Source organism: Hypomesus transpacificus, chromosome 13 (assembly GCF_021917145.1).
Source record: "Hypomesus transpacificus isolate Combined female chromosome 13, fHypTra1, whole genome shotgun sequence".
NCBI classification, from domain to species: Eukaryota; Metazoa; Chordata; class Actinopteri; order Osmeriformes; family Osmeridae; genus Hypomesus; species Hypomesus transpacificus.
The window spans coordinates 2,977,731-3,004,912 of NC_061072.1; the positions used below are offsets into that span (position 1 = coordinate 2,977,731).

Here is a 27,182-nt window from a genome sequence, read left to right on the forward strand (position 1 = left end):
ATGCGCGCACAGCGCGCACAGTGTGCAAGCGAAAAATCTTTGCATTTATTTGAGCGCCAAATAGTTTTTTGAGCTTCTTGTAAAATAAACAGTGTTGGGAATAACGCGTTACTAAAAAAATTACAGAAATTTAAATGGGCTCGTTACTCATTACTTTTTTCTTGCATGAATTTCCCAATTTCCTGTTTATCTAACTTTAAATCTAAGTTTACGGTGATGCAGTGTATGAATGAATCACTCCGCATTTTAGACCAGCCCACACAATGGCCGACAGTTCGGACCGTGCAAGCTTTGTGTCATGGAAATATCGACATTATTTTTCCCTTGTCCAGATCAGGGATAAAAATATACTGGTTAGTTGTAGTTTGTGTGCAGGTGGGAGAACTTTATCCACTGCGAAGAATAGTGATTATAATCTTCACAAGCACCTAGTAAAACAACACGCTTCTACAAAGCTAATCGTGAAAGAACCCAGTGCTAGCTCCGCTGATCAAGCAGTTGGAGCCATTTCATCAAAACAGCCCGGGCTTGATTTTAAACAGAAGTATTTCCTGTCTCTAAGCCAGGCAAAACTAAACAGACTCATTGCCAGGTATGTTGTCAAGACATGCGACCTATGTCAACAGTTGAGTCCGTTGCCTTCAGGCAACTAATGAGCAACATACAATCAGGGCCAGGTTAAGGTCACCTGGGGCCCGGGGCAGAAGCCTCCCCGAGCCCCCCCCCCATGCAAAATATTTTTTAATATATATGTATATTAATATTACTATTTTTATCAATAAATATTAGAGAGAGAAAGAGGGATTGGTAATTACATTTTGACAGACAAAAATATCAGTATGTGATATATTGTAATCAGTGGCGGCTCCAGACCGGCCGTCTTTCAAAGATCGGTGTCTTTCAAAGAGGGGAAGCTAATTTTCGGCCTACATCCTAAAATGTTTTTATTTAGTTCACTGGCTAGTTCACCCCTACGACACTTAGCCTAGCATACTGAATGAATGAACGGACGATCTAACAAAACAATATTAATCAAGGATGAAATGTGGAAATTAGGTTAAACTGAAACAAGAAATCAAATCAAATGTATTTGTATAGCCCTTTTTACACGCAAGCATATCACAGAGGGCTTCACATACGCCCATAGAACTGCCCCTCAACCAACCTAAACCCTCAAGGAAGACAAGGAAATACTCCCAGAAAAACAGGAGAGAAAATTGAAGAAACCTTGGGGGGAGCAATTCAGAGAGGGATCGGTGGGAGAGAGGAGCAGAACACAGGCTAAACATAGTCATACACCAGGAATGTGGTGTATAATTGTATGAAATGTATGATGAAAATTGGTTAGCAATTACGCCACGCAAATACCAAGAAATAGGTTGCTGCAGATTGTCTTTCAACTACAGTTGCAAAATCCGCGATGAGACTGAGCTTGAATAGCTTCGGTGACTTTTTGTAGTACAAAATACTGTCAATCAAAAGGAGATGCAGTCTTTCGACAGACCCTCCAATCATCACGCGGAAGCCCAGCGTCCAGGCCAGCCCACTCCTCCATTCACCCCCAGCCCTATGTAGCTGATTCTGAAAAACTCGTCTTCGAGATGAACGTGTTCTAACGCATTTAAAATAACACAATAGTAAATATTTGACAATTAATTGTTTGAAATTTTTGGGGACGCGGAGCTTCCCTTGCAGTCTTAAAGAAATCGCCACTGATTGTAATAGGCTACATAGTAACACGCACCCCTAGCCAGCCATGATGTCAAATTAATTGGAACATGCAGTCTAGCATACACACATACACAGCCCAGCGAACACGTATACAAACAACTCAATTGAACAATTGAATTATCAGGCTGTGGCCGCCTACTGAAAAGAACATAAGGTAGATGATCAGTGTGGGACTAGTTTAAGTCCACTCGTGTACTTTTTTGAAGGCAAAGTCATGAATCAAATTGTTTAAGTCAATTTGGCAAAGCAGGGCAAATCGTTTGACATCACCTTCATGCGAAGCCATTGTTGTCTTGCATGTTTTGATACCGGCAACGACATATGACGCTAAGAGAATGTGGACTTCACTACGGGTGGGTAAATGCATCAACATTTTTTATTGTAAGAAAAAAAAAATCCCGTGCCCTCCTGCCCATTGCAAAAATGCGGCCCTGCATACAACATTTGACAGTTGTCGTGTCCCACACTGTGCCACTGCAACACTAAAATAGTATAACTATCTGTGTGCGTTAATTTGATAATAGAAGCAGGGAATTAAAAGTAACGCAAACGTTACTTTCCCTTGTAACTAATTACTTTTCTATGCAGTAACTAGTAAAGTAATGCAGCTACTTCTGAAATAAGTAACTAGTAACTGTAACTAATTACTAATTTTCGGTAACGTTCCCAACACTGGTCATATTAAGCCCTCTGGTTCCCCTGCAGATGTTCAAGTTCAAGTCTTTTATTGTCAGGTACACAGAACAACACAAGGTTAGACTGGGCACTGAAATTCTTAAGACAAGACAACGCAAGCACCTGGCATAACATAACATATAAGTACACGGAACACAATTTACATCAATGCTGAGCTTAAATAAGAGAAACTTCCTACACATACAGATAGCAATAAATATCGACTATACTAACCCTAATACTAATGCCATCCCACCTCGTCTGTTCAAAGAGTTACGTTTGATCAGGGTTGATCAATGAGGTTGAGGGCGGTTCGCATCCAAGGCCCATAGGAAGAATCTGAAGTCAAAGCGTGGCTGCGCTGCAGTATCATGTCGCAGTATCTGTCAGGTCGCGATTAGAATTGGGTTTTTGGTTCTTCTGTTGAAACTTACAGGTAGTATTGCAATCACTATAATGTTGAATCCCTGGAGAAGCTTGGCGACGTCCTTTGGAATGCCAATCCTGATGGCGTTCACGACATGGTTGGTTTCGCTGGAGGCGGAGTTTTATACAGTTCCGAGTTAGAAGCAGGACCTGCCTGGAGTCAGAAGTTGATTTGGGGAAACCGGTTTCTTAACTCCCCCTCCTGGCTGTTTCATAAGATTGTAAAATATTGAATGGACATCTTGGTACAATTACAATTTATAGTTGAATGTTTGTTTTATCATGTTAGCTTTGTGTTGAAACCCAGGATGACTTGGTTATCTTTCGGGAAGAAGGAGTATTTCAGTAAACACAACATTCAAACAAAGTAACAAACACTACACAAATATGCCTCTCATAATTTCCACCTTCTACTCTTGGTGGTAAAGGTGAAGTCTTGAAGAACTTAACTCAAAAGTTCTGATCAAGGTATGTTCTTTGTTCAAATTTACGCCGTAACGGAGAGCCCTTTGAAGCTTGCAAAACAGCAGGAGGGCATCACATGCAGAGGGGGGAGGCTCCCCCCCCCCAACTCTATGGTTCCTTTGCATCGGCGTTTGGTGGGTAATCTGAGGGTGTCAAGAGGGTTGATTAGGTTTGTCTGATGTGGTCGGATCAGACTCTTAAGGTGTGACAAGATGTTGGCTCCGTGTGGTCTGGCTAACCTCAGTACAGGGCTATATTTTGAGTAACATTAATGTAATATGCCTTTTGTTGCCTCATAGAAATAATGTAATAGAGTACACTTTATTCATATTTTTCTTTATATTTAATAATTCATTCTTTACACAGTTCTAACTTTGTTGATGTTGCCTTCAGGAACCCTTTTTTGATGCAGACAGCAATGAGAGCTACATTGCCTGGAAGATTAAAAATACACAGCGAGATCTCAGCAGTGGTTGTAGGAGAAGGAGGTCTCAGACCTTAGACGGCAGCGGACCTGAATTGGACAGAGAAGTTACAGTAGAGCTCATTTAAGCTCATGATAGATGTAAATTGTGTTCTGTGTACTATTTGTTTTGTTATGCCAGGTGCTTGCGTTGTCTTGTCTTAAGAATTTCAGTGCCCAGTCTGACCTTGTGTTGTTTTGTGTAACTGACAATGAAAGACTTGAACTTGAACTAGAGCAGCAGCTGGAGGGAGACCAGTGTCTGGAGGCCATATCTCTACTCAGACAAGGCACAGACAAACAACAGATCATCTTGAAAATTTGAGAAACTTTCCAGCACAGGCCAAAGTTGGTCCACGATCCTGAGAAATGCAGCACAGTACTTACGGTATTCCCAAGGTTTCTTGCCACAAAAGGCCTAGTAAATTTAAGATTTTTACAGTATTTTTTGATCTAGTACAGCTGTGCATAAATGAAAATGCTCCCCACCTTTTACTACCATCGCTATCAAATATACCACACTTCGATCCTCCCCTTTAGGTGCTGCAAGACTTTGAGCTGTTGTTCGGCGCTAACACTTCTTGAGGAATGGGGAGCAATTTTTAAGACAAAGGTGACACAGCAAGCCAAAAGCCTCAGCAAGACACCAATGCTAGACTACCTCATCAAGTCTGCAGAGGAAAACCCAGATGAAGATGAAGAGGTCCCAGGTAAATGATTGAATGAAATTGAACCTTGCGTCCAGCTGGTTATTTCAAATGCTGACTGATGCATTTAATGTATCAGAATTGTTTTTGTTTTGTACTTATTGAAGATAAAAACCTTTTATAATATTAATATTGGTGTATGCAATGTATCTGGTGTATTTCATGCTGACATGAGGTACCCCCCTGCCCCTCTCCTCTGTTCTTCTCAGGTTGGGATAGTGACATGGCTTCATTGTTGCTGCTGATCTACCTCCTGCCACCACCACCAGGAGGAAAGAAGGGAGCTGTGGAGATCAGTGTTCGGGAATCTGTGGACCTTTAATCAAGTTTCACAAGGTCAGTGTGATGATTAGTTTTTCAATTTGTATCCACCATTAAGTGTCATGTACAGTTTAGTTATATTTTGCTCTGTTTCAGTCATGTCAAAGCCTTCAGGAGCACACTGGTCCTGACCAGCGCAGGCAGCCCTACATCCTAGCAGTTGGGACAGCAAGAAACAGCATCCATGAGTACTACATTGCGTTGGATGGTGAGCTTATTCCCTGCAAGGCCAAGTCTTCCTTGTCAGCCTGATGAACTTTTTAAAGCACATTATGTGTTTGGCATCTCATTTGCCCTCCCTTAAATGGGCTGTACACATTTGTGCAGACCACCATCTACAACATCGATGTAGGTCTTTATCACAAAATCCCAAAGTAAAGGATCTTAGGGCTAAGTTCCTCAACTGAGTATCCTGGCAATACATGATTTATTTTGATGATTTGATGTAAAGATGCTTTGTTTGTAAGGCCACTTTTGTGACCATTCCAAATTTGCTCCGTCATCTCAAGCTTTCACATGCCTTTTATCCTTGTAAAAAGTTTCAACATGTTGTGTGACCAGGAAGGATGCCACCAGAGATTTTGCAATATTTCAGGCTTTAGGAAACATCTCAATAAGAGAAACAGTACTGAAACTCTAGATAAAATTGATAACAAACCTGCCTCTCCCTCTGCCCACAGAATTCTCAAACCTGTCGAGAGACCAGGCATCATACCCAAGAAATGTGTGCATCCCTTATTGCAAAGCTTCATGGGTGTGGTGTAGCAACTAATGTCATCAAGTCTGTTGTTTAACATATGGAGGAGCTTGTAGAGGAATTACATTCAAATGTCAAAAAAGGTGTCGCAAAATTACAACAACAAAAAAAGCAACATTTGATGATTATTTTGACAGCCTTGAAAATCCATTCAGTAAAATGGAGAAAACATTTTTAGTGAAAGGTGGAGTATTTTAAAGCCTGTTGAGGTTGCCCTAGGAGTGAGGTATGACACCAGAAGGAATCAAACTACCGGCACATATGATTAAGTTCCTTTAACAGACACATTTGTGTACATTCCTCTTTTAGAAACTTTAAAGTTCATATTCACCAAACAAGATATCTGTGATCATTTTGTGCAACCTTGTTAGGAGACCGGAGTTTACAAAGATTTCTGCGATGGTTGCAATTTTAGAAATCACCCTCTCTTCTCTAAATCAACTAATTTTATCCAATTACAAATATTCTATGATGATTTTGAAACTGCTAATCCACGAGGATCCAAGCGTGGTATCCATAAAGTTGGAGGTATATACTTTATTTTATGACCTTAAAACAAACAATTTACGGTTTTGACAGAGATTACAAGTATGTGGTTCCTGTACATGTGTGTGAGAAATTTGTTTACATTGGTGCTATGTGGGTTTCTGATCCCTCTGAAACAGTGGTGTTGATTTATTGTATTTTTTTACCAGTTTGTTTTGCACAAAAAATTCCTACTTATGTGAATTTAAAGAAAACTGGTTAAATGCTTTCTCATTTGAATTTAGTCTCCTTTGTACACGTTCTATTGTGCTTTTTTTTCTTTCATTAAATGGTGGTTGGTCACAAATATATTTTATTTATTTTGGACTCCTACATTTGCAGAGCATCTTTGCTCCTGTTATTGGTTTGTTCAGAAGATCAACTTGGAAACTTATTTCTCAGTTGTAGTGTATAGTATAGTATACCGGCTGCTATGACAACTTAATTTCCCTTCGGGGATGAATAAAGTACTCTATCTATCTTTCTAGTTATGGGCATTCCGGCTCTTTTTCATGAGCCGGCTTGATGGCTCAGTTCACTGAAAAGAGCCGTCTCTTTTGGCTCCCGAACGGCTCTTTAAAAAATAAATGTTTTAACTATGAATTTGACTATGATAGGTGTGAAAACAATTTGAATTAAATTATTAAATGAAATCATACTCTACCTTAACCACAATGTCTTAAAAAATGCATTGATTTGTTATGGCTCTCCAAGTTTCGACTACTCGTCTACTGAGTGTGTGTGAGTTGGCTCGGTCTTTCCTCATCCAGTTCCATTGGTTGACACCGTGTGTATGATTGACAGGAACAGAATGTGAGGATGATCGTGTGCGCCTTTAGGCCTACAAGTATTATATTTTTTGTTATTTGAATTAGTGGATTTAGTGAATTAGTTAATTTAAATAGAATTAAAATTCATTATTTCATAATAATTTACTTGTTATAGGCTATATTAATCTATAAAAAATAGAGTTGGCTCTTCATATATGCGAGACAGCTCCCGTCGTTCACCTACAAGAGCCGGCTCATTCGCTGACAACCCATCACTAGTGTCCTGTGACTAGCCTGGTCCTAACCAGACTCCCGTACATTTCATTTGTACAGAGTCTGGGATCGCTCCATTGACAAGCGTTAACTTCCTTGAAGGCAGGTACTCTGTTGAAGTTAAAAACTATTGGATCTGCCCAGAGCCACTCTGGATCTGCCATAACCAATCTCTAGTGTTCGCCTTAGCCAACTCCTTCACCACTAACGGAGCTAGATGGAAAATCAAACTTTTCCCTAACCCCGTGGGGAGGAAAGCCACAACATTATTGCCACCAACAAAACTTTCCAACAAAAAATTTCTTGCTGTGGCTTTAACTTTTGGATATTTGGCAGCGTTGCCGCAACGGACCGAATGGCTTCACTCGCATCTTTCTCCACCGCCATTACTGAACTACAACTCAAACTAGCGCACAACATCAACATCATCTGATTAAATGCCGAAATCCTAACCCTAGTACAGAAGCAAAATGAAAATTGAGCGTAAGTACGTAGGAGGGCAGAGCCAGGCTATCCTGTGACACAGGGATTTGCGAAATGTGGAAAACAAAGTTTTCAAAGAATCTAATGTATAGACTATTTATTCATAGAATGTGATCCACTGAGAAATTGTATTGATCCACTCACTGAATGTTTTAAGTGTACACCAGGGAAAAATGGGTAAAACAGATGCAGTGTTATAAGTTACACTGCAGGTGTGACAAACCACTCTAACGGTGTCGAGAAGTAGCCTAAAGGTGGCAGTATGGTACTCAGACTCCGTTACGGATGGGCGGGCCGCCGGATAGGACGGATTAATTAGCATTTCTGTTGCCTTTATGGTTCTCCGAAAGCTGGGGGTGCTGAAAACAATTCACCGCCAGAACAGAAGGTGGAGAAGCGGGTTTTTGTCGAAAACACGTTGCTTTGTTGCGTCTTTGTAAGTTAGAAATCGTTGTTGTTTATCTCCCACCTCTCATCACACGTGTGACCCTCCTACCAACTGTCACCAGTCAGACGATGAGTGCAGCAGGTGCAGTCACATAATATTATATTAAAGACTGTGTCTAATGCAACATAAACACCTGAAAGAGCAAACTTATCTCTATCATGGTAGGTATTATTTGTGGGGAAAATAGTAGCACTCTATAACAAAATGATATGCTTATCTTATATACACTATAGGAACTATTAAAAAACGATTCCATGAAATGAATACGTTCTTATTTTCTTTGGTATTTTCGTGATTAGCAATGATGATTACTGGGTAATATGTATGTTGTTGTGCAATGGCAAGTCTCTATTTGATCATGTGACGAGACAATACGATATAGCACAGGTGTCAAACTCTCGTCATTTTATGTGGCCCGCGGAAGCTTAATGGGCTATTGAAATAAGTCTACGCTGCTTTACAGCGTGCATTGACCATAAACGACATCTCTCACCATGCATTTCGATTGTGTCACGGCAAAGTGACGACATCCCGCCTCTAGAAAACAGTGTATGCACATCAGTGTTAAACGCAAAGTTTAACTGGGTGAAGGCGAGCATGGTTTGAATGACAGCACTCCAATGCAGCCGGTTCTGCGAACGTACCACATGTGCATTTTCAGCCAAGGTCCTCGGGCATTCAACCCAAGTTGGTATCGCTCTCGAACTTGGTTAGAGTACTCAGCCAAGCTAGCATGTTTCTGCTTCCCTTGTCGACAATTTGGAGCCAGAAATGATGAAGACATCACCTTCATTAGACAAGGTTTTACCAATTGGAAAACGGCAATGTTTATTTTACATAAAGCTCAAAAAGGTATTCTGCGTTCAAATGAAGGGCAAAGTTTCATATGCACATTTATCCTCCAAGAAAAACAGCAGATTGTCCAAGAATTAAAAGGCGGACTTCCATTGCAGCATAATAGGCCCTATGTTCACAAAAGCTACAACAAAAACACCATGTTTTTACATTGTTACTGACGTTACATCGTAGTTATAACTGGCCCTTTGACGGCAACCATAATGCTGATGTGGCCCTCGGTGAAAATGAGTTTGACACCCCTGCGATATAGACAAGGCTCTGGTTTTGTGAATTCATTTCTCCACCACCAAGTGTATAATCCAATGTGAAAAATGATAAACAAAAAGACTGATATAATTGTAAACAAAAAGATCCATACAAACTGTATGTACAGTCAAAACTACAATGTACTACTCTAGGTCACTAAACTGTGGCAGTCAGTGCACAGACAACAAACTCACGTTTCTGAATTCGCTAGAGTAGAGCATAAACTAGCTCACAATAAACTTTCTCTCCAAGAAGTTCTCATCAAAGACGTCTTTCAAGAAGACGACCTTAGAGAAAACGCCTTTTTGTCGAAGTCGGAAATGATGTCGTTTGGAAATGATGTCGTAGCGGACCAATCACGCCCAAGGGGTATCCGTTGCTGTACAGCACGGCATGACGGATCGACAGGAATTTCAACGGTGCACGGGAGAGCTCTCCGACGGCCCCGGAGACGACGGAGAGGGCGTTCCAGGGCGTTCCATCTATGTGTAGGCCCTTCCCATGTGTCTGTAATCGTGAAGTACGGAGTAGCATATAACGGCCTTAACAGCAGTATCAGGGTGGCTGCGGGTCCTTAAAAAGTCTTAAATCACTTTTCCTAAAAATAAGGCCTTAAAAAGTATTAAACTGTCTTAAATTCAGATTGGATGGGTCTTAATTTTTTTTGGGTGTCATGTCACTGCGAAAATGCAGGCAATCTGTTCTGCAAGGTCGAATATTCTTTTTGTAGGCAGCGTTGTCTATGGTTAGGTCAGAGCGTAGCCTACTGCGCAGATTTTGATGACATAAAAGCATCGGCAATACAGGTAATACAACAATGGTTGATAGCCAGTCAACTTAGAAACATGGGGAAATGAAAGTTCAATTACAAATGGCTTGAAAAGAACGAGTATTCTTGGTTAAGATTGGTGCCTGGAAATGCAAACTGCATGTCGGAAGAATTTCAAACTTGGGACAATGGGGATCAGAGCGATGGAATCGTACGTGAAGAACAAAAAACACAGAGATTACGTAAAGGCACGCCAGCAGCCTGCAATTGCTAGTTTCTGCTCCACCATTTCCACCGCTAGCAACGATGTCAACGCTACAACGCTGGATGTTACGATAGGAAATCCAGAGCCAACAATGCCATCTGGCCTCTGAGCAATTACACACATTTAGTCAATGTTCTTAAACTCAACCAATTATTGTCATTTTACACTGTTCATTTTGAACAGGCATCAGTGTGTTTATTTGGAAAGATAACTTCATATTTCGATTTGTATTTCCATTGTAAGTTTGGTCTTAAAAAGTCTTACATTTAACTTGTTTATACATTGTAGACACCCTGAATATATTTTCAATCTTGCAGTGTAAATAATCAACTCTACAAACTCCAAATGTTTTACTCAAAGGGTGTTAAAGGGTTACACTACAGGTGTGAGTTATAGAGTACATTTCCGCACTCAGTGTTGATTAAGGAACTCTACAAAGTGCTTAACAACCTTTTTTTTGCATTAGTGTTCAAGGTTTACTGCAGTATCAAAAATACCAGTTATAGAGTACATTTTCACTCTCCGAGTGTTGAATTCAACTGTATATTGGGAGTATGTAATTATACACTTTTGACAGATTTCAAAACTCTTGGACCTATATACAGCCAGAAACTGGTATTAAATGTAGTCCTAGACCATAGAGTCATATATACACTGTGATTTTAGCTGTGTAAGAGAACATCCCTGTGAAGTTCGATTCTCAATTATTCATTTGCTCGAACCATTTCACAAAAGACAGTTTTGAAAACCCTGGACAATTTAAAGCAGGATTTGCTAAGCCGCTGTTGCTGAAAAGAGGTGCTGTTCCGACCGTATGCTCATTACATCCGCAAGCTGTAAGTATGATTTTGTTGTTAACAGTTATTACCAAGCTAACGTCTCCTGTATTTAGCATAGGTAGAATGTGTGATGATTTAGTTTATTGGCAATGGGGTTAACGTTATTTCATTTTCCTGACAGTGTTTCATTCGAATAAATAATCTGTCTTGTCATGTAAATCTACAATTCACGATGCATGTTTGGCTATGTTGTACGGCAGTGTATTGCTGCCACACCAGAAAAAGAAAAACGGATCAGTATCATGTTATGACGTGATATGTTTCCTGTTATAACAAGATGTTTATCATGTTATAACAAGTTATTTTCACGTTATAACGTGATGCAAACGTATAATGTTATAACAAGAAACATATCACATTATTTAAAAAATCATTCTATGACCCTGAATGTTTTCTTTATGCACTTTTCCTTGCTACTCTAGGGCATGGGCTTGAAAAGTTGGATTTTCATTTAAGGAAATTATCATAATTGTTATTATTATTTTTGTAGTTGTTGGCCTGTGAAAAAATGATTCCATTGAAAATGTACTGAAAAGGCTACAGATAGAGAAAAAAGGCAATATAACTTTTATTTAAGAAATGAATGCCACTGATTCTTTATTTAAAATTGATTTCTCAGATGTTTATAGCCTATTTAGCTTTGCTTGTTCCAGATTCAGTGTTAAGTAAAACTTAAGTTTGTTCCCATATGAAAAGGTGCATTATTATATCTAGAAAGGAAAAACATTCAATAAATATGAAATCTGGCCCTCGATTATTTATTTTTGGTGGTAGCCTTTTCAACTAATGTCTGATTTCTCTTTCTTTTTTTAAACTGAGATTTCAGGAACTAGATTTGTTGCCTGATGTTTCTCTGACAATCTTATGCTTCTGGCTGAATTGTTTACAATACCTCTGCCTAGCCTGATTGAAAACTACAATAACGCGCACTAAGTGGAGGGGAAGAGTGCACACAGATGGTTGGTAGACAGACAGACAAGTAACCTGTCCAATCATTAGTACGGGCCAAGTTTAATGATTAGTTGTGTTTATTACAGTCTTGCGACGCCCAGATATGTCGGATTTATTTCATATTACCGTCAAACCTTTATATGTATTGGTTGCTATCAAGATGTGACGTTCATTTAGGCAAATATGACCAAAAGTGCTTCTCAACAACATTGCCTACCCTGCCTTGACCACTATACTGGCACACTTTCAAGATTACCGCATATGTATTGGTGCTGTCTGTCCTGAATTTATAGGTTAGGCTAGGGGTGTTCCCAGCTAAACACATTTCAAGGGTAACCTTGCGAGACAGCCTGACTTGCAAGATCACAGCCACGTGAGAATCTATCTTGCCATTAAGCTCCAATTATTTGTGCCCAAACCACAGTGGTTCGGACCAATCAGCGTTCTATGAAGAACTACTAGCAGCTACAGGGGTGGTTGAAGTTAGCCCGTAATAGAGTACTATTGCGGGCTGAATCTGTACGTCACTTTGGATAAAAGTGTCTGCTAAATTACAGCTCGAAATGTGCTTTTGATTCATACAAGAGCTGAATTTGTCTGTAACTTCATAGTTCTCCGGGGACACAGACTGTTTTTTGTCAAGAGGGCTTTTCTTCAATGATCTTCCATTTGTTCAATAGACACAAAATCCTTATTCAAATAACCAAAATTTTAATAAGACATGGTTTTTAATTGGCACCTCTTCCATGTATATGACTTAACCGGAGTTCAGAACTCCACTTTGCCACTAAGAGCAGCAAAGATCAATATCATGCCTTCTGCAAGCTCTGTCGTATTGAGTAGTAGGGGGAAAGAGGTTTTAGAGCGGCATGCCTGCGCTACACAACGGCACAAGGATAATGCTAATTCTGCCAGGCACTACAAGAGCGATGATAAAACAACCGCTAGTGAGCTGACCAAATTATATATTTTAATTTCTATTACAATTGAAATAGTTTGGGGAATGGTACGGTCTTATTTTCTTATTTATCTTTTGACTAAACTTGTTTCACCAAAGACAACAGAAAATCAATGCACTTGTATTGAAGTATTAGCCTGGCTCTGCCCTCCTACGTACTTCTGCTCAATTTTCATTTTACTTCTGTACTAGAGCTGGCCATGAGGTACGTAAGTCAGATGTCTTAGGTTAATTTTCTACAGGCCAATCAGCGAACAGAGGTAGTGGCTAAGAACAATGACGTTGATGTCATGCGCTAGTTTGTGTTGTAGTTCCGTAAAGGCGGCAGTGAAAGATGCGAGCGAAGCCATTCGGTCCGTTGTGGCAACGCTTTTTTGATGAGTTTTGTTGGTGGCCATGATGTTGAGGCCCTCCTCCCCACGGGGTTCGGGAACAGTTTGATTTTCCAGCTACGGCAGCTAGCTCCGTTACTGTAGTGGTGAAGGAGTTGGCTAAGGCGAACGCTTGCGATTGGTTATGGCAAATCAGAGTGGCTCTGGGCAGATCCAATAGTTTTAAACTTCAACAGAGGACCCGCCTTCAAGGAAGTTAACATTTGTCAATGGAGCGATCCCAGACCCTCTGTACAAATTAAATGTACGAGGGTCTGGTTAGGAACAGGCTAGTTCTTTGCGGGCAGAACACGAAAATGGCATAAAATGTGCAGTCTTGAAGAAGAAAAGGATGCAAAAAGGATGATTGATTACTAATTTCTAACAATGCAGCCACATTCTTAAAATGAAAATGCATTTCTGGAAATGCATTTTCATTTTCAAATTTGAGTCCAATAATGCAGACACATTCTTAAAATGAAAATGCATTTCTGGAAATGCATTTACATTTTCAAATTTTACATTTCAAATTGAATTTTGGTATCTATTTGCTGGGGCATATTTTGAAAATAAAATTTCAAATGTCTTTTTCGTTTTCATTTTAATTAAGTAAAAGAATGAGCAGTTTTAAAGAAGAAAATAAAAATGCAAATAGGATGATTGATTACTAATTTCATTTATGAGTCAAATAATGCAGCCACATCCTTAAAATGAAAATGCATTTCTGGAAATGCATTTTCATTTGAATTTTGGTCACGATTTGCTTCCATACTTGGCCTGTAAAGGTAACGTTTCTGATTTTCGTTGCCAGTCATAGCTTGAGCAGAGTGCCAGGGTCGTTGGTTTGTTAAGGGTCACATGACATGAAAACTTCACTTTAGGAGGTTTTCTAACAATAATACGAGTTCCCCTAGCCTGCCTTTGGTCTCCCAGTGGCTAGAATTTTCAATAGGTGTTAACCAAGCCCTGGGTGTTCTTCTCCGCCTTTGTTTACCTCCCTCTCTCTGCTTTGCCCGCCCAGATAATCTGGCCCGCCCATGAGAAACTGAGCTTCGATCGGGCAAAGGCAAGTGCGATATCGGTTTTTCCTGGAGAGACATCATGGCTAGCAAACAAACAAAGCATAATAGTTGCTCTGTGTTTGGATGTACAAAAAAATAAAATAAAAAAAGTTTGTTCATCCAAGCCTCTGCACAACTCAGTGTTTCCCCTAGGATTTTTTTTTGCAGTGAGGGCAGGTCAGGTCTACACCCCTCCCCCCCCCCCCCCCCCCAAAACAAAGTGCTAACCCTATATTTCGGAGCAGCTTAATGTAATAGTCTAATAGCTAATGTAATATTGCACATATTTTCGTCCTATTTCCCCTAAAGAAATACAATTAGCATACTTAAAGACACCTTACAGTATGTTCTAAATGGCATAAATGCTGCCAATTAATAAGTGACGTAACAACTTATTGTAAATGCTGGCCTAGCCTATAGATTAAGGTAGGCCACTCGGAAGCATGTACACTGTCTGCTTAATTTGATCTTGATAGGCTAAGCATTCTGTGCAAATAATAACAATATACCCACTAATTATTCATTAAAACTAGGCTACTTAAGCATAATAATGCACCTAAAATACAAACGTGAGCAAGGGCAGCAATCACTATCGAATCAACAGACGTGCTATTTCGCTAGCAGGGGAAAAATACAAACAACGAAAATCACCAGTTAACTTAATTTAAATTTGAAATAACTATAGTCTAATACAATAACAGGCTTAAATGAACTGACAACTAAGTTATACGACTTCAAGTTCTCGAAGACGCACACGCGCAATCTCATTTGCGCTGTGAAGCGCGTCTGTGCTATTCGCCAACATGCGCTCTAACAATCACGGCTGATAGACGGCCTAACATTTTTTTAACATTACTATTCAGTAATAGGGAACCACTAAGGCCTATATAAAGCATCCAAAAACAGCATGTCATGTGACCTTTAAAAACTTGCGTGTAGTCTAGAGTGACATTGAAACGTATGAAGTGGGCTTTGCTGCATTTCGCCGATCAACTGAACATTTATTGGTTTAATAAAATTTTATAGTTTTATAAAAAATAAAAAAAAGATTATATTTTGTGCGCGGTCTGGAAAATCTAGTGCGCGGGTCCTTCAACTGGTCTGCGCGGATGCGCAGGCGCGCAGCTTAGAGGGAACATTGACCATAAGAGCATGTAGTTAAACAAAATACATGTAAACAACATGAACCTTGTTCATGCAAGGGTGTACCTGCGGAAAAAAGCAAGCAACAACAAAAAAAATTCACAGCAAGTACAATAGTTTTAAGTCAGTTACAACTAACCAACAAGAGCAACAAGTCTCTCGGTCTCTCAAAAAGTGTCATTGTGATCCTGAAGGGAAACATCAGGTCCAGACAAACATTTATAAGTGCCGTTGTACTTAAGTTTCATATTCACATTTCACACATTATTTGATTTAAACCGTTTTATTGATATAATTTATTTCAAACAGCAGAGGGCAATATTGTAATGCTAATAATTCTTCATACTCTCCAAGAGTGGTCAGTCAGGCATTCATGTAGTGTACTATTCACATACATTTTGTGATGGCTTTTGTGACTGCAGACTGCAGAGTGGGAGACTTTTTTTGTTAGTATGGCAAATCAAGGTGAATAATTTCAATGCTGATTGGTTGTCTTTGCTCCTTCAAAGCAATCATCCACCCAAACATCACACGCATCTTTAAAAAGATAACACCAGAGCCTGTTCCACTTGGAATCCACTGTTTAATGTTCATCCGGTCAGATTAAAGTTTGTGCTTGCTTTTTTGAATTCGAAAAAAGACCCCCAACCCACAAAAAATCCAGAACAAAAAGGAGTTGCGCTATTTCTCCATCTTTGTTTCATCTCCACATCATAACTTAAGTATTCATTTAAATAGAAGGATTTTGATTCTCATGGGCACTTTGGGAGAGATGAAACAAACAAAAACTGTTTGGGACTACTAAATGTGTCAGTGGTTTTTGAGGTGGTCATTCTTTACACAAGCTTTGAACAGCTCTCCCAGCGGAACGAGTCATTCCGGAGCACTTTAGCCAGTTTCTCATTGAATGGTGTGTAGAAGTCCCTCAGGATCTCCTTGGTGATGGGCAACATGGGTCCCAGGTTCTTGTCGGCTGGTCTCCTGGTGTTTGACGCTGGGCTTCTGGTGATCTCTGCTTCCTTCTGCTCCGTCAATGGTCCTGTGACATGCATGTACACACATATGTAAGAGAGAGAAAGAGAAATAGAGACAGAGATAGAGAAACAAAAGAGACAGCGACAGAGAGAGAAGTAAAAAAAAAAGTTTGCTCAAGACGGTCCGTACCCATCCATACCCCACCATCTATTTTTCCTCCTAGATAAGGTCTCCGTAGACATCTTCCATTATCAGGGCTGCTAAGTGGTCTGTTGTGCCAACAGCTTTTGGTACAACAAAATTCAATTATCTCTGTACTTGGAAACTACGCAATTACAGCTTGGGTTGGGCAGGTGTGAGAGGAGGGCCGCAAGCGTGCACACCACCACATGTACAAACCTCCCCAATTAAGAGTGAAACCTTGACTGCTGAGTGTGAGCAGTTCAGGTGATGGAAACTGGGGGTTTTGTTCTTGTTGTGGACAGAATAATTGTTAGTCTGTTGCTAGGCAGGTTTGATGCTAGACTAGAACTGACCGCTTACTGACGGCATACTGTAGAAACATAACAATACACTGTATGCCGTGCATTGTGGGTTGCAAGATTATAGTAACCTTCATAAGGGGGGTACTAAAGACAATATTGTGTGTCTCTAGTAGCTTTGTTCTGTTCGCTTAATTGGCATCTTTACACAGACTATTGTTGAACTGAACTTACCCAAATTGAGGAAATTAAAGACTTTGTGCATTGTGTATTTCCGATTTGAGGCATGGTCTTCCAGGCGCAGGACCAAAATCTGATTTTTGCTGAAGACCGTCAGCCAGTCTAATATGTACACAATGTACAGGCCAACCTGCAACCTGACCTGTGGACACACATCAGAGACAACAGTCAACATAGAAATACAACTGTCAAAGGAACACAGGCACGTTACAAAGTCTTCAGAGGATAAGGGAACTGGAGGAGCGAGTGAGGGGCTAGAGGAGATTATTGATATTTGATTGTTTTATTGCTAATCTGGGCTGGATTCACGCTGAAAAATCAAAGTGTAATTGTCAGAGTAGAATACAAAAAATGATTTTGATCTTTAACACATTCTTCTCACATCTTTTCCATGCTAAATGGCCACTCAAACTGGAGGTTCATCAGACAGCCTATGATCCTCCTCGGTTGTTATTGTTGATTCCTCTTTAAATTCCTTGCTCAGCTGTCTGTTCTCAAGCCTTTATCAAATATGTCACAAGCACAACAGCTCCCCACAATGCAGCTCACATGGTCTAATAACTCAGAGAGATATCAGCCAATGCACAATTATGTCTGGAGAAGAGAATGTGCCAGCTACTAAAGGGGAAAATAAAAGCTTCTCAAGCCAGCAGAGAGGGACGGCGGGTGGGGTGGAGGCCAAAAAGGGATGAAGGGGAGAGCTGGAGGGTAGAGATGGAAGGACGGAGGGGAGAGGAGGCCGTCTGAATATAGGTCTGGCAAGAGACTCAGCAAGTGGACGATAGGGCCTTAATCTGCGGAAAACTAACTGGATGTGTTTCCAACCCCAGGGCTGAACTCTAGTATTGAGCTCCTACATGCGAGACCACAGGAAGTTGGTTTCACTCGCTCACAAGAGCGGGCGGGATCTAGCTGGGAAGGGGCAGGCGAGGAGAGAAAGAGATTTTCTCCAGGTGTTGCCTCAACCCCCTTGTGGTTTTAGCAATTTAATGGAAAACACACCACATGATATATAACGTAATAATGAAGAGCAATCGCAATCCATGCCCACCCTGCCTGTAGTGTGAAGCCACATGAGAGAAACAACAAGAGAGACACCCCCACTCACTGGCATTGCATTGTTGAGTGTTGTGTTGTACACACAGGCACGCATCTTGTACTCTGTAAGGCACCCCTCAAAAAGCTGCAGAGACTCTGACACCTTCTCGTGGAAGTCCTCTGCAGACTTATTGGCAATCCCGAAGTAAAGATAGTCTGAGTAAAGCCTGTTACAGAAAATAAGACAGGAATAGACATTAAGTTTATGTTAAAATACATTGTACATATTGAGAGTTTGACATGTTAAGAATAAAATATATTTGAGATTGATGACAATGAAACTTATTTGAGATCTGACTGCACCAAAATAATTGTTTAATAAGTTGCACTTATATTGTATCTGTGAAATATATATGAAAGTACTGTTGGAACTATGCACTTCTCATCCCTAATGAAATTTAATGCAATAGGCTGGATAAAAAATATAAACTGGAGAAAAATATTTTTTCTACATTAAATAAGCGCAGTTAGTTCAGGCAGGGCAATCGGGCAGGGCAATCGGGCAGCGCGCGTCAGTCATCGGGGACGTAATGCTTCTTACTCCACCTTCCTTCTTCCGCCCACTACCAAACCCATGTTAGAAGCGCATATTCATTGGGCAAAGTCCGATAAGACGCGCGGATACGCACACACTCACCCCGGTTGTTGTATGATCAGTGCTGCTGCCGCCCTCCACCATCCCCCCCTGCTGTCTGTCTGTTCGATCCCTCCAGGGGATTATATCTCTACTGCTCTCTGCCTCATATGTCATGTATGTATGCGTTGCATCGAGGAGGCAGGGAGTGCTTCCCTTGGATCATCCACTCCGCCAGTTAAGTTAAATCTACATGTCCACATCATGTAACAATAAATGCTCAAATCTAATACGTGATTGTGTTGACTGAACTGTATTAATTACTGTTTGAGAAGTTTAAATTGAAAACAACTTGCAAAGTGTTTGATACAAGATGATTATTGTACAGTAGATCTACATATAGACAACAATGTAACAGGTGTCAAAGTTGTGCTAAAAAAAACTCCATTGGGCATCCATGTTACCGTGTTATCTGAAAACTTTGTAGCTTTAACTTGGAACTACTGACAATGATGAAACAGACAGCAAGAAACAAGAAACTGAAAAGTTATCTGATCTACTGCACTACTGTACATCTTTACCTCATTCTGTTTTGATGAAGTGCAGAGCATTGTAAATACATGAAATATAAAATGCCAGCATTAGTCTTTGTGTGTCATTAATTTCCCCAGAAATGTATTATTTGGCTTGATGGCTAGACATTCAAAACCCATTATCGCAATAATGTCCAGTTAAGACATCCAGTAAACTAATTGCCATGTGTGGGGGAATACATTGCCTCGGTTAAAGAGGACACCCAGAAGGCTACAGGCAATCAACTCAAATAAACTATGTCAAACACATCAAATCAAAACCTAGGTGATGCAGACTGAGTTGTGGCTATAAATCCTTAATAAGAACATGTCTGGAATATTTCAAGAAATTCAAACAAGCGGGAGATTAGGGATAACTGGTCCAGGGTAACCGTGTATGGGGGTCTGGCTGGATCGTGACTGGGCCATTCATCTGTTTGATTTACTCTGACCTGGAGGGAGAGATTGCATGAGAGGAGGGAGAGATTCCCACCTCTCTACAGGGTCCCTGAGCATGACAATGAAGCGGGCATCGGGCTGCAGGGCGTGGACAAAATCCTGGATGAGGAAGGGGGGCTCCCCCTCAGTGGTGTTGTCATAGAAATAGACCCAGGCATTGTTGTCCCACATGGTGGATGCGCTGGCTTCTCCTGGGAAATGAACACACACATGCACATTAACAAGCATGCACATGCATTAACACAGACATTGAGACACACACACATACAGGAAGGCACAAACACACACACAAACAAGCAAGCACACACACAAAGAACAGACCCACACAAACACATTTTACACATTGAACTCTCGAAACATGTTTGTTCCATGTTCTAATTGAATATACTGCAGACGCTGCAGTACCATGATTGGGGTGTGCTTGCCTTCGGCAAGGTAACAACCTTTGATCTCTCACATGTATATTGAACTTATTGTGAGAATGCTGTTAAGCATTCTCACTATTGCTTTTCAACTTCTCAGTTCTTCCGCCGTTTTTTGGCCTTTGACTAGTCCTGCATACTTTCACCGATTCCTACAATTTTTGTATCAAAACCTTCAGCTCCTTCAGGAGATGATGGCTATGACTTCTGGTATTTCTCACTTTTATACTTTTTAAAGAATTAAGGTTTTTGTGCAAATTATTCTCCCATTGAAAGTAATGGTAAATCCTTTCAAATCATTAAAAAGCTTCCTCCTCTTTCAAACTTAACTACTTCAGCATACTTTCAGCTAGAGACACCATTCAGCCTTTAAAATGTTCACAAGACATTCAGCTTTTCCCAAATGATTCAGCTATTTCAAATATATTCAGCCAATTTTGAATTGTGACAGTTTGAAATACATGAAAAATGTAGCTCCTTCTTGATTTTTATGATTGAGCAGCCAGCAGAGTGGCACACTCACAGAAACAAGTTTTACCTTAAAATGTAGGAAAACTTGTCCTCTTTCAGCCAATTTAACTACTAAAGAGCTCACATTTATAGATTTGGGGTTTTGAGCCTTGAAGCGAGAGCAGCCTTTCAAATTCTCTCACTAACTTCAATCAGAGAATTTCGAAAGTAGACGTGTTTTTAAACTGCCGGTAGAGTCGTATTTCGCACAGATATATAAAGGACATCTCTGGTTTCGGCAGAGTCTTGGGTCTCGGAAAATATCCTCATTTTTTGGATTGGACGTTTAGTTTTGAGTCTATGTTAACTTGTTTGAGGTGTGGATTCCAGCTAAATGTGTTTTTTCTCTCTGCCCAGCTCGTTAGCGATCACAGCTGCGCCATTACCGTGGCAACCAAACAGACACGCACCATGAAAGCAGAATTGGGTGACGTTTTGGAAACTGCCGAAATAGTTGTACTTCTGACCGCACAGACACGTATAGGATATCAATGGTTTCGGCAGAGTCTTGGGTCTCGGAAAATATCCTTATTTTTGGGATTGGATGTACAGTTTTGCGTCTGGGTTAACTTGTTTGAGGTGTGGATTCTAGCTACATTTCTCATAATCGAGCTAGCGCGATGGCTCTCCATAACTAAAAACGGTTCGACTTTTTTTCCACAATCAACCAAACAAGATATGTACATTGAGCTTAAAGTGTACATAATCTAGCTAGATCGTTTTTATTTTAGCAAGTTTTACAGAAATCTGCAAAAATCGAGGCTCACTGTCATAGCTGACCGTCACGAACAGCCAAACCAGGCCTTGGGTAAGTGTTTGCTGCACTGCTGGCGTTAATCCTACGAACAAACGCTAAGTAACTGGAAAACTTTTACTGTTATTTGATGATATTGAACACATATGTAAAGTAACTTGTCTTTACTCTAAATATCTTCTCCGTTTTAAATTTGAAGTTGTACATCTAGCTTATGTAGGAAATCTTCCATTGCATCCTCTCGCTTCACGCCTTCGGTTATTATTCAAGCCTACGGTGTTGATACATACCACTTTGACACACTTGCAAGAAATGATCCGCTGCTTAGATGTATCATGATCTTGTCATTTACGTATAAAAAACTCACCAGGGACAACGACAACATCGGCAACCCTGCACTATGAATTATTATTTTGATGTCATCTTAAAGTGTCTGAACAGGACTGGGTGTGCAGGCACGCATGATTAGTTTCTCCTCCGTCTTGAACCTGAAACTTAGATTCTAGGTTAGAAATGTTGCCAGTCTGTTGCCAATGACCAACGGTTGCTACCTTTTTCCAGCAAGTTCAAGTCATTCCAGTGTTGTCCTTTTACCTTCAAATTCGTTCAACCCAGACTTCAGCAGCTGGAGCCGAGTGCACCAGCTGGGCGTACGCCTGGACGTACGCTACGTCCGACGTAGAATTGAAAGTTACGACTGACTTAAAGTTACGACTAGTGCACCAGTTAGACTTAAGCCCTTTATGTGCTGCACCTGGGTGTACATTTTACGCCTAGTGGGGAGCAGGCGTAAGTTGGAAAATCGGACCAATATCCTATCCATGGTAGCCTAATTAGGGCTAACACTAGTTTGATCGGACATGCAGCGCGTCTTGTTAATAGGCAACATGGAAAGGGCATTAAGGCGAGAAAGTCGTCCGTGGTAGCAGAAATCCACTGTTAATTTTGTTGTTGATCGATTTCCAGCTGATTGTTTCTGTTTGTGTTGATATCATTTCCCCGTGAACACTCTTCTATTCTCAGTATACAAACTATATGTTTTCTAATTTCTCTATCAGTAAAATGTATTTTCCTTTTCTTTTGTTTTTCTTTATCCATGGCTTGTTTTGAAGGGAGCTAGCTATAAAGTGTGCTTCGGATAGGCTCAGAGAATGTCCGTGGACTGGCTCTGATAGGCTCTTAAATGTGTTGCTTGGCAACGATCGACGCTTTCGCATTTTCACAAGGACGCGCATCTTAAGACCAGACGTAGCTACGACATTGGTCTGTCAAGCTTGGTGCACTTGGTGTAAATTCAAATCACAAAGTCGGACGTAGGTAAGACCGACGTAAGAGTTAAGACCAACTTTTTTACGCCCAGCTGGTGCACTCGGCTCCAGGTTTTCTGCTCAATTTTCAAATTTTCCTGCAGCTCATCTTTCTGAAATTTTACCCTTTTTGTTTTGCATCTTTCTTCTTCTTTTCTTCTGTTTTCTGCCTTCATCTTGCTCCAGGTCCTTTCAAAAATACCTTTCACAGCAGTACCTTCCAACTGCCAGTACTTTTGCATTTTTCTTCTCTTTTCTGTACTTTTCTGCCTTCATCTTGCTGCAGGTCCTTTATAACATACATTTCAGGCCTTTTGAAACTCCAGCAAATAATCTTCTGCTAAATTTTCAAATTTTTATGCATTGTTCCTCTTCTTTCTGATTTTTTTTCACTTTTTGTTTTGCATTTTTCTTCTCTTTTCTGTAGTTTTAAGCCTTCGTCCAGCTCCAGCCCCTATTCAAAATACCTTTCGGGCGCTTGGAAGCTTCAGCTTATAACTTTCTACAAAATGTTCAGCTTTTTTAGCATGGTCAGCTATCCCCATTCAGGTTTTCAGCATTCTCACTGCTGTTTCGCAGGAACAGCCTTTTCTAGTTTATTTTTGCCCCTAAAACTCAGTAAATATTTGGACTACATAGACAACCTAGGTGTCAAAAGTTTTGTGTTGGTATCGATTGAGTTGCTTGTATTTGTATTTATGTTCCGTTGCACGGTTTAAGTAGAATTTTTTTTGGCGAAAAGTGAAGCTAACGGTGGCTAACTTGCTAGCCACAGTCACTGACGCTACTAACGTCACTAACGACACGAAAACTCGCGTGACTATCTCTAGCAGAACATTAGTTTAGCGGCTCGTTAACTTCTGGGAGATGGCTAGGCTAACTGCTTTACTGCAAGGCAGCTGCAGACACGCCACAAGCGAAGAGGCCTGGGTGATAACTATTTGCTCAATTGTGATATGACAAACAATTATGATGTGTAATGTACAATATGTAAGGGATAATGCTCGACGAGGTGTCCAATATCACCTGATAATGGACGATGCGGACGCGTGAACCGTCTGACGCGCAGACCAAATAAAATCAAGATTTTTAAGAAGAAAATAATCGGCCATGTGTAGAGTTGCTGCTACTGTCGTGTTGGCCGCAGCCTGTCTGCAGTAGATTGACTAGCGAGGTGAATAGCGAATGGGATGTGAGATGAGCGGTTACGTGACACTGACACACTACATTCAGAAAAGTTACATTTTTCAAATAGGTTAAAATAAATATTGTAGTCACTCATTGTTGTATATACAAGTTAGCTTGTTAAAGTCTTTCAAAATTGTAAATGGAGGCTTTGACTCCGTCCCGGTTGTTATGGTTACTTATTTCAGACACTTTGTGTAACCAGCGGAATAATTTAGAACGGTGAAAAGACAGTTTTGCTGCAATGACGTGGTAGGTGTCCGTTATCACTCGATATCGGACACCCCTGCAGCCAATCTGAATCGAGTATTCACCCAGATCATGGTATAAAAGTTGATATTATTAAGGAAGTACATCTACTTTCGAAAACAGTAGTCTACTATTTCACTGAAGCATTAGCATCATGACATTAGCCCTCTGTTGCCCGGGCAACACATACTACAGCGGTCTATGATGCATCTGTTTCAATCGTTAAAATAAACTTTCCTCACAAATACATTTTCGTTGTAGTATTTATTATGACATTAGATACAAGTAAAGGATTTGTTGGTGAAATTATCATTACCTGTGGTTTCAAACCAGTGTAGCTCACTCACTGCAACGCTGTAGCCAAGTCTAGTAGCTAACAAAAACATCTCCACAGCTGTTTACAGTAGGAAGTCAAACGGCGGCTCATGTTCGGCACTACCCTTACTTAAATCAAGTATTTCAATAGGTGAAACTATCTGACTACTAACATGAACTTCATTGCCACAGCCTAAACTTTGTCAATCTGTTCATGAAAATAATTAATTTCAGCCTAAACGGCTAGCTGTAGGATATACAACATTTCACTGGGTCTTGCAGCGCTGTTTGATCCACTGAAATTATTATGAAATGTTATGTTTTACTAGCCATTGGCCTACTTTATATTCAATATTGCACTTCTGGTTAGACCTAAACTGCATTTTGTTGCCTTGTACCTGTACTTGTGTAATGACAATAAAGTTTAATGTAATCTAATAACTTGTCCAGTGGGGCAAGTGGCTAGCACTAGCCTACATTTCTCTTCCAGACTTGCCCTACAAAAACAAAATCCACTCGTCCCGGACAAGCCTTAATTTCGAGCTAGACTGTTGATACAGATCAGAATCCATCATATCTTGGACACCCAAAACCAGCGCATCTCGTAGCTAAATCAGTTATATAAAGGCCTTTATATATGGCTACAAACTTCTGCTCGGCGTATAACAATAAGTAGCAATTTTGTTGCACAAGCATTCTTTGTTAACTACAAACTTCTGCTGGGCCTCTAGCATATGGTCTAGCTGGCTAATTGTTACAAAGTAATAACTTTGTTGCAGGAGCATTCTTTGTACATGTAACAGTGTCCGGTAGGCTTTTTCGCTATAAATAATGATGTCGCTATAAATAATGATGTTAAACCAAGACCACTAAGCCCTAAAAGAAAATGTAAGGTCAAAGAAACTAAAGAAAGGTTTGAGGTTACTCTGAAAATCATTAATAAAATAGGCTAATGTAGTAATAAAACTGCTAAATCCTTCTCTAACTAGGCTCCTCTATCTTGCATAATGAAAAGTTTTTTAAGTAATCAATAAGCCTGCGCTTGCCCTCATTACTCAAATGATGCCGATCAGGGAGGTGAAATTACAAAATAAGACGCGAGTGTCTCAGAAATAATATAGAGCAATTTGTCTTTAAGGCCAACCAATGAGAATATTGTGAATAAAAAATGAAACAGGCGGCAAATAAACAGGCAAATGTTAACCTTGCATTGTTTGAAAAAGAAGAAGTGGGAAGCCCTAGTATATAAGAGGCAGATGTTGGATGATATCACACCATGGAAAACCAAAGTCGTCCCCACGTTTGGATCGTTGGCAGTTCGTTGGTCTACTGTCTTGCGCGGCACGCGGAGGAAGTAGGACTGTACCCCGACCTTGCGCTGGAGTGCCATATTGAATGGGTAGGGGTGAGGGTGGGCAGACCTTGTGCCAGGGCCAGCCCAAGCCTTTATGGGGCTTTTTTTTTCGTAAGCTTCCCTTCTAATGTCTATTCCCTTCTAGCTAGAGTAATTTGCTAAGTAAGGTAGCTATGTTTAGATATTTGAAACGCATAGCTAGCAATGGACCCCGAGTGCAACACAACAGAATGTTTATTAAAATGACATGCTGCTACTAGGTATTTCAGTATATGCTGCTCCTACCGTATTTCTGGGGCGGCGTTTATTACACAATGTTCATTTATGGTGCAGCGTTTAATCGTGGGCTGCGTTTAATTGAAGAAACACGGTACATTAAACAGTAATTTAATGTGCTCTTGGGGGCCCTCTGGTGGCCACGGGGGCCCTAAGCAGCCGCTTAGTTCGCTTATGCTTGGCCGGCCCTGCCTTGTGCCTTAAGGCCGAATTATACTTCTCCGACACCGTTACGGACAGACGCACGCACGGAGTCGGACGGATTGGTTGAATTTATACTACTCCGATAGCTCTGCGTGCTGAAAGCAATTCACCGGCAAAACAGTATGTCGCGCTGCTGGGGGTTGGGGCGGGGGCGCCGAAAGGCTACTCTATATAGCCAGCAACTCTACATTCATACTTCTCTGAGTATGCTTTAAAATAACAGAAAACATTAATCTATTGACGTTGATACATTTAGATGCTTTTATGAATCAATATGTCCTACCACTTGAGAAACACGGTCCTACACATAATTAGACAAATGCAATATTTGACGACCCATAGCCTACAATTGACCCTTTAAATGTAGCAAAGATGGGTGTTCATAACCAGGTGGAACAGGTGCCCTCGAGAGGATTAAGGAGTTGAAGAAGCAGATGCTGTGTCTTCTTGTTGGGCAACCAACATGTTGTTTATATCTGATTACAATTTACTTTGTTTAAGTTTCCTCCTGAGCGCTGCATCTTCATGAGGTGCATTTGGCCTCCTGATCTTCCAACCAACTAGTAACACCACTCCTCCATCTGAGTGATACATGTAATTTTTACAAAGTTATTATCAAGGGAACATAATGGTCAGAACTGCAGTCATACACTTAAATGTTTTTTGAAATATGTAAACACCAGGAGACTATGGGCAGCTGG

At 40.5% G+C, this 27,182-nt stretch overlaps 1 protein-coding gene across 4 annotated transcripts in view; it reads right to left on the reverse strand.

The window, feature by feature from the left end:
* Positions 1-15,749: 15,749 nt before the first annotated feature.
* LOC124475825 (carbohydrate sulfotransferase 15-like) overlaps positions 15,750-27,182 on the reverse strand; it is a 53,427-nt gene continuing 41,994 nt past the window's right edge. For 3 of the 4 annotated variants that reach the window (XM_047032662.1, XM_047032661.1, XM_047032660.1), the window contains 4 exons: positions 19,940-20,096; positions 18,311-18,467; positions 17,197-17,344; positions 15,750-16,544 (listed from right to left, as the gene is read on the reverse strand). In XM_047032662.1, the coding sequence (XP_046888618.1) occupies positions 16,342-16,544; positions 17,197-17,344; positions 18,311-18,467; positions 19,940-20,096 (665 nt within the window). In that variant the 3' untranslated portion in view covers positions 15,750-16,341. Of the gene's footprint in view, positions 16,545-17,196; positions 17,345-18,310; positions 18,468-19,898; positions 20,097-27,182 lie in introns of all 4 variants that reach the window. The other variant, XR_006956973.1, reaches the window with a different exon arrangement.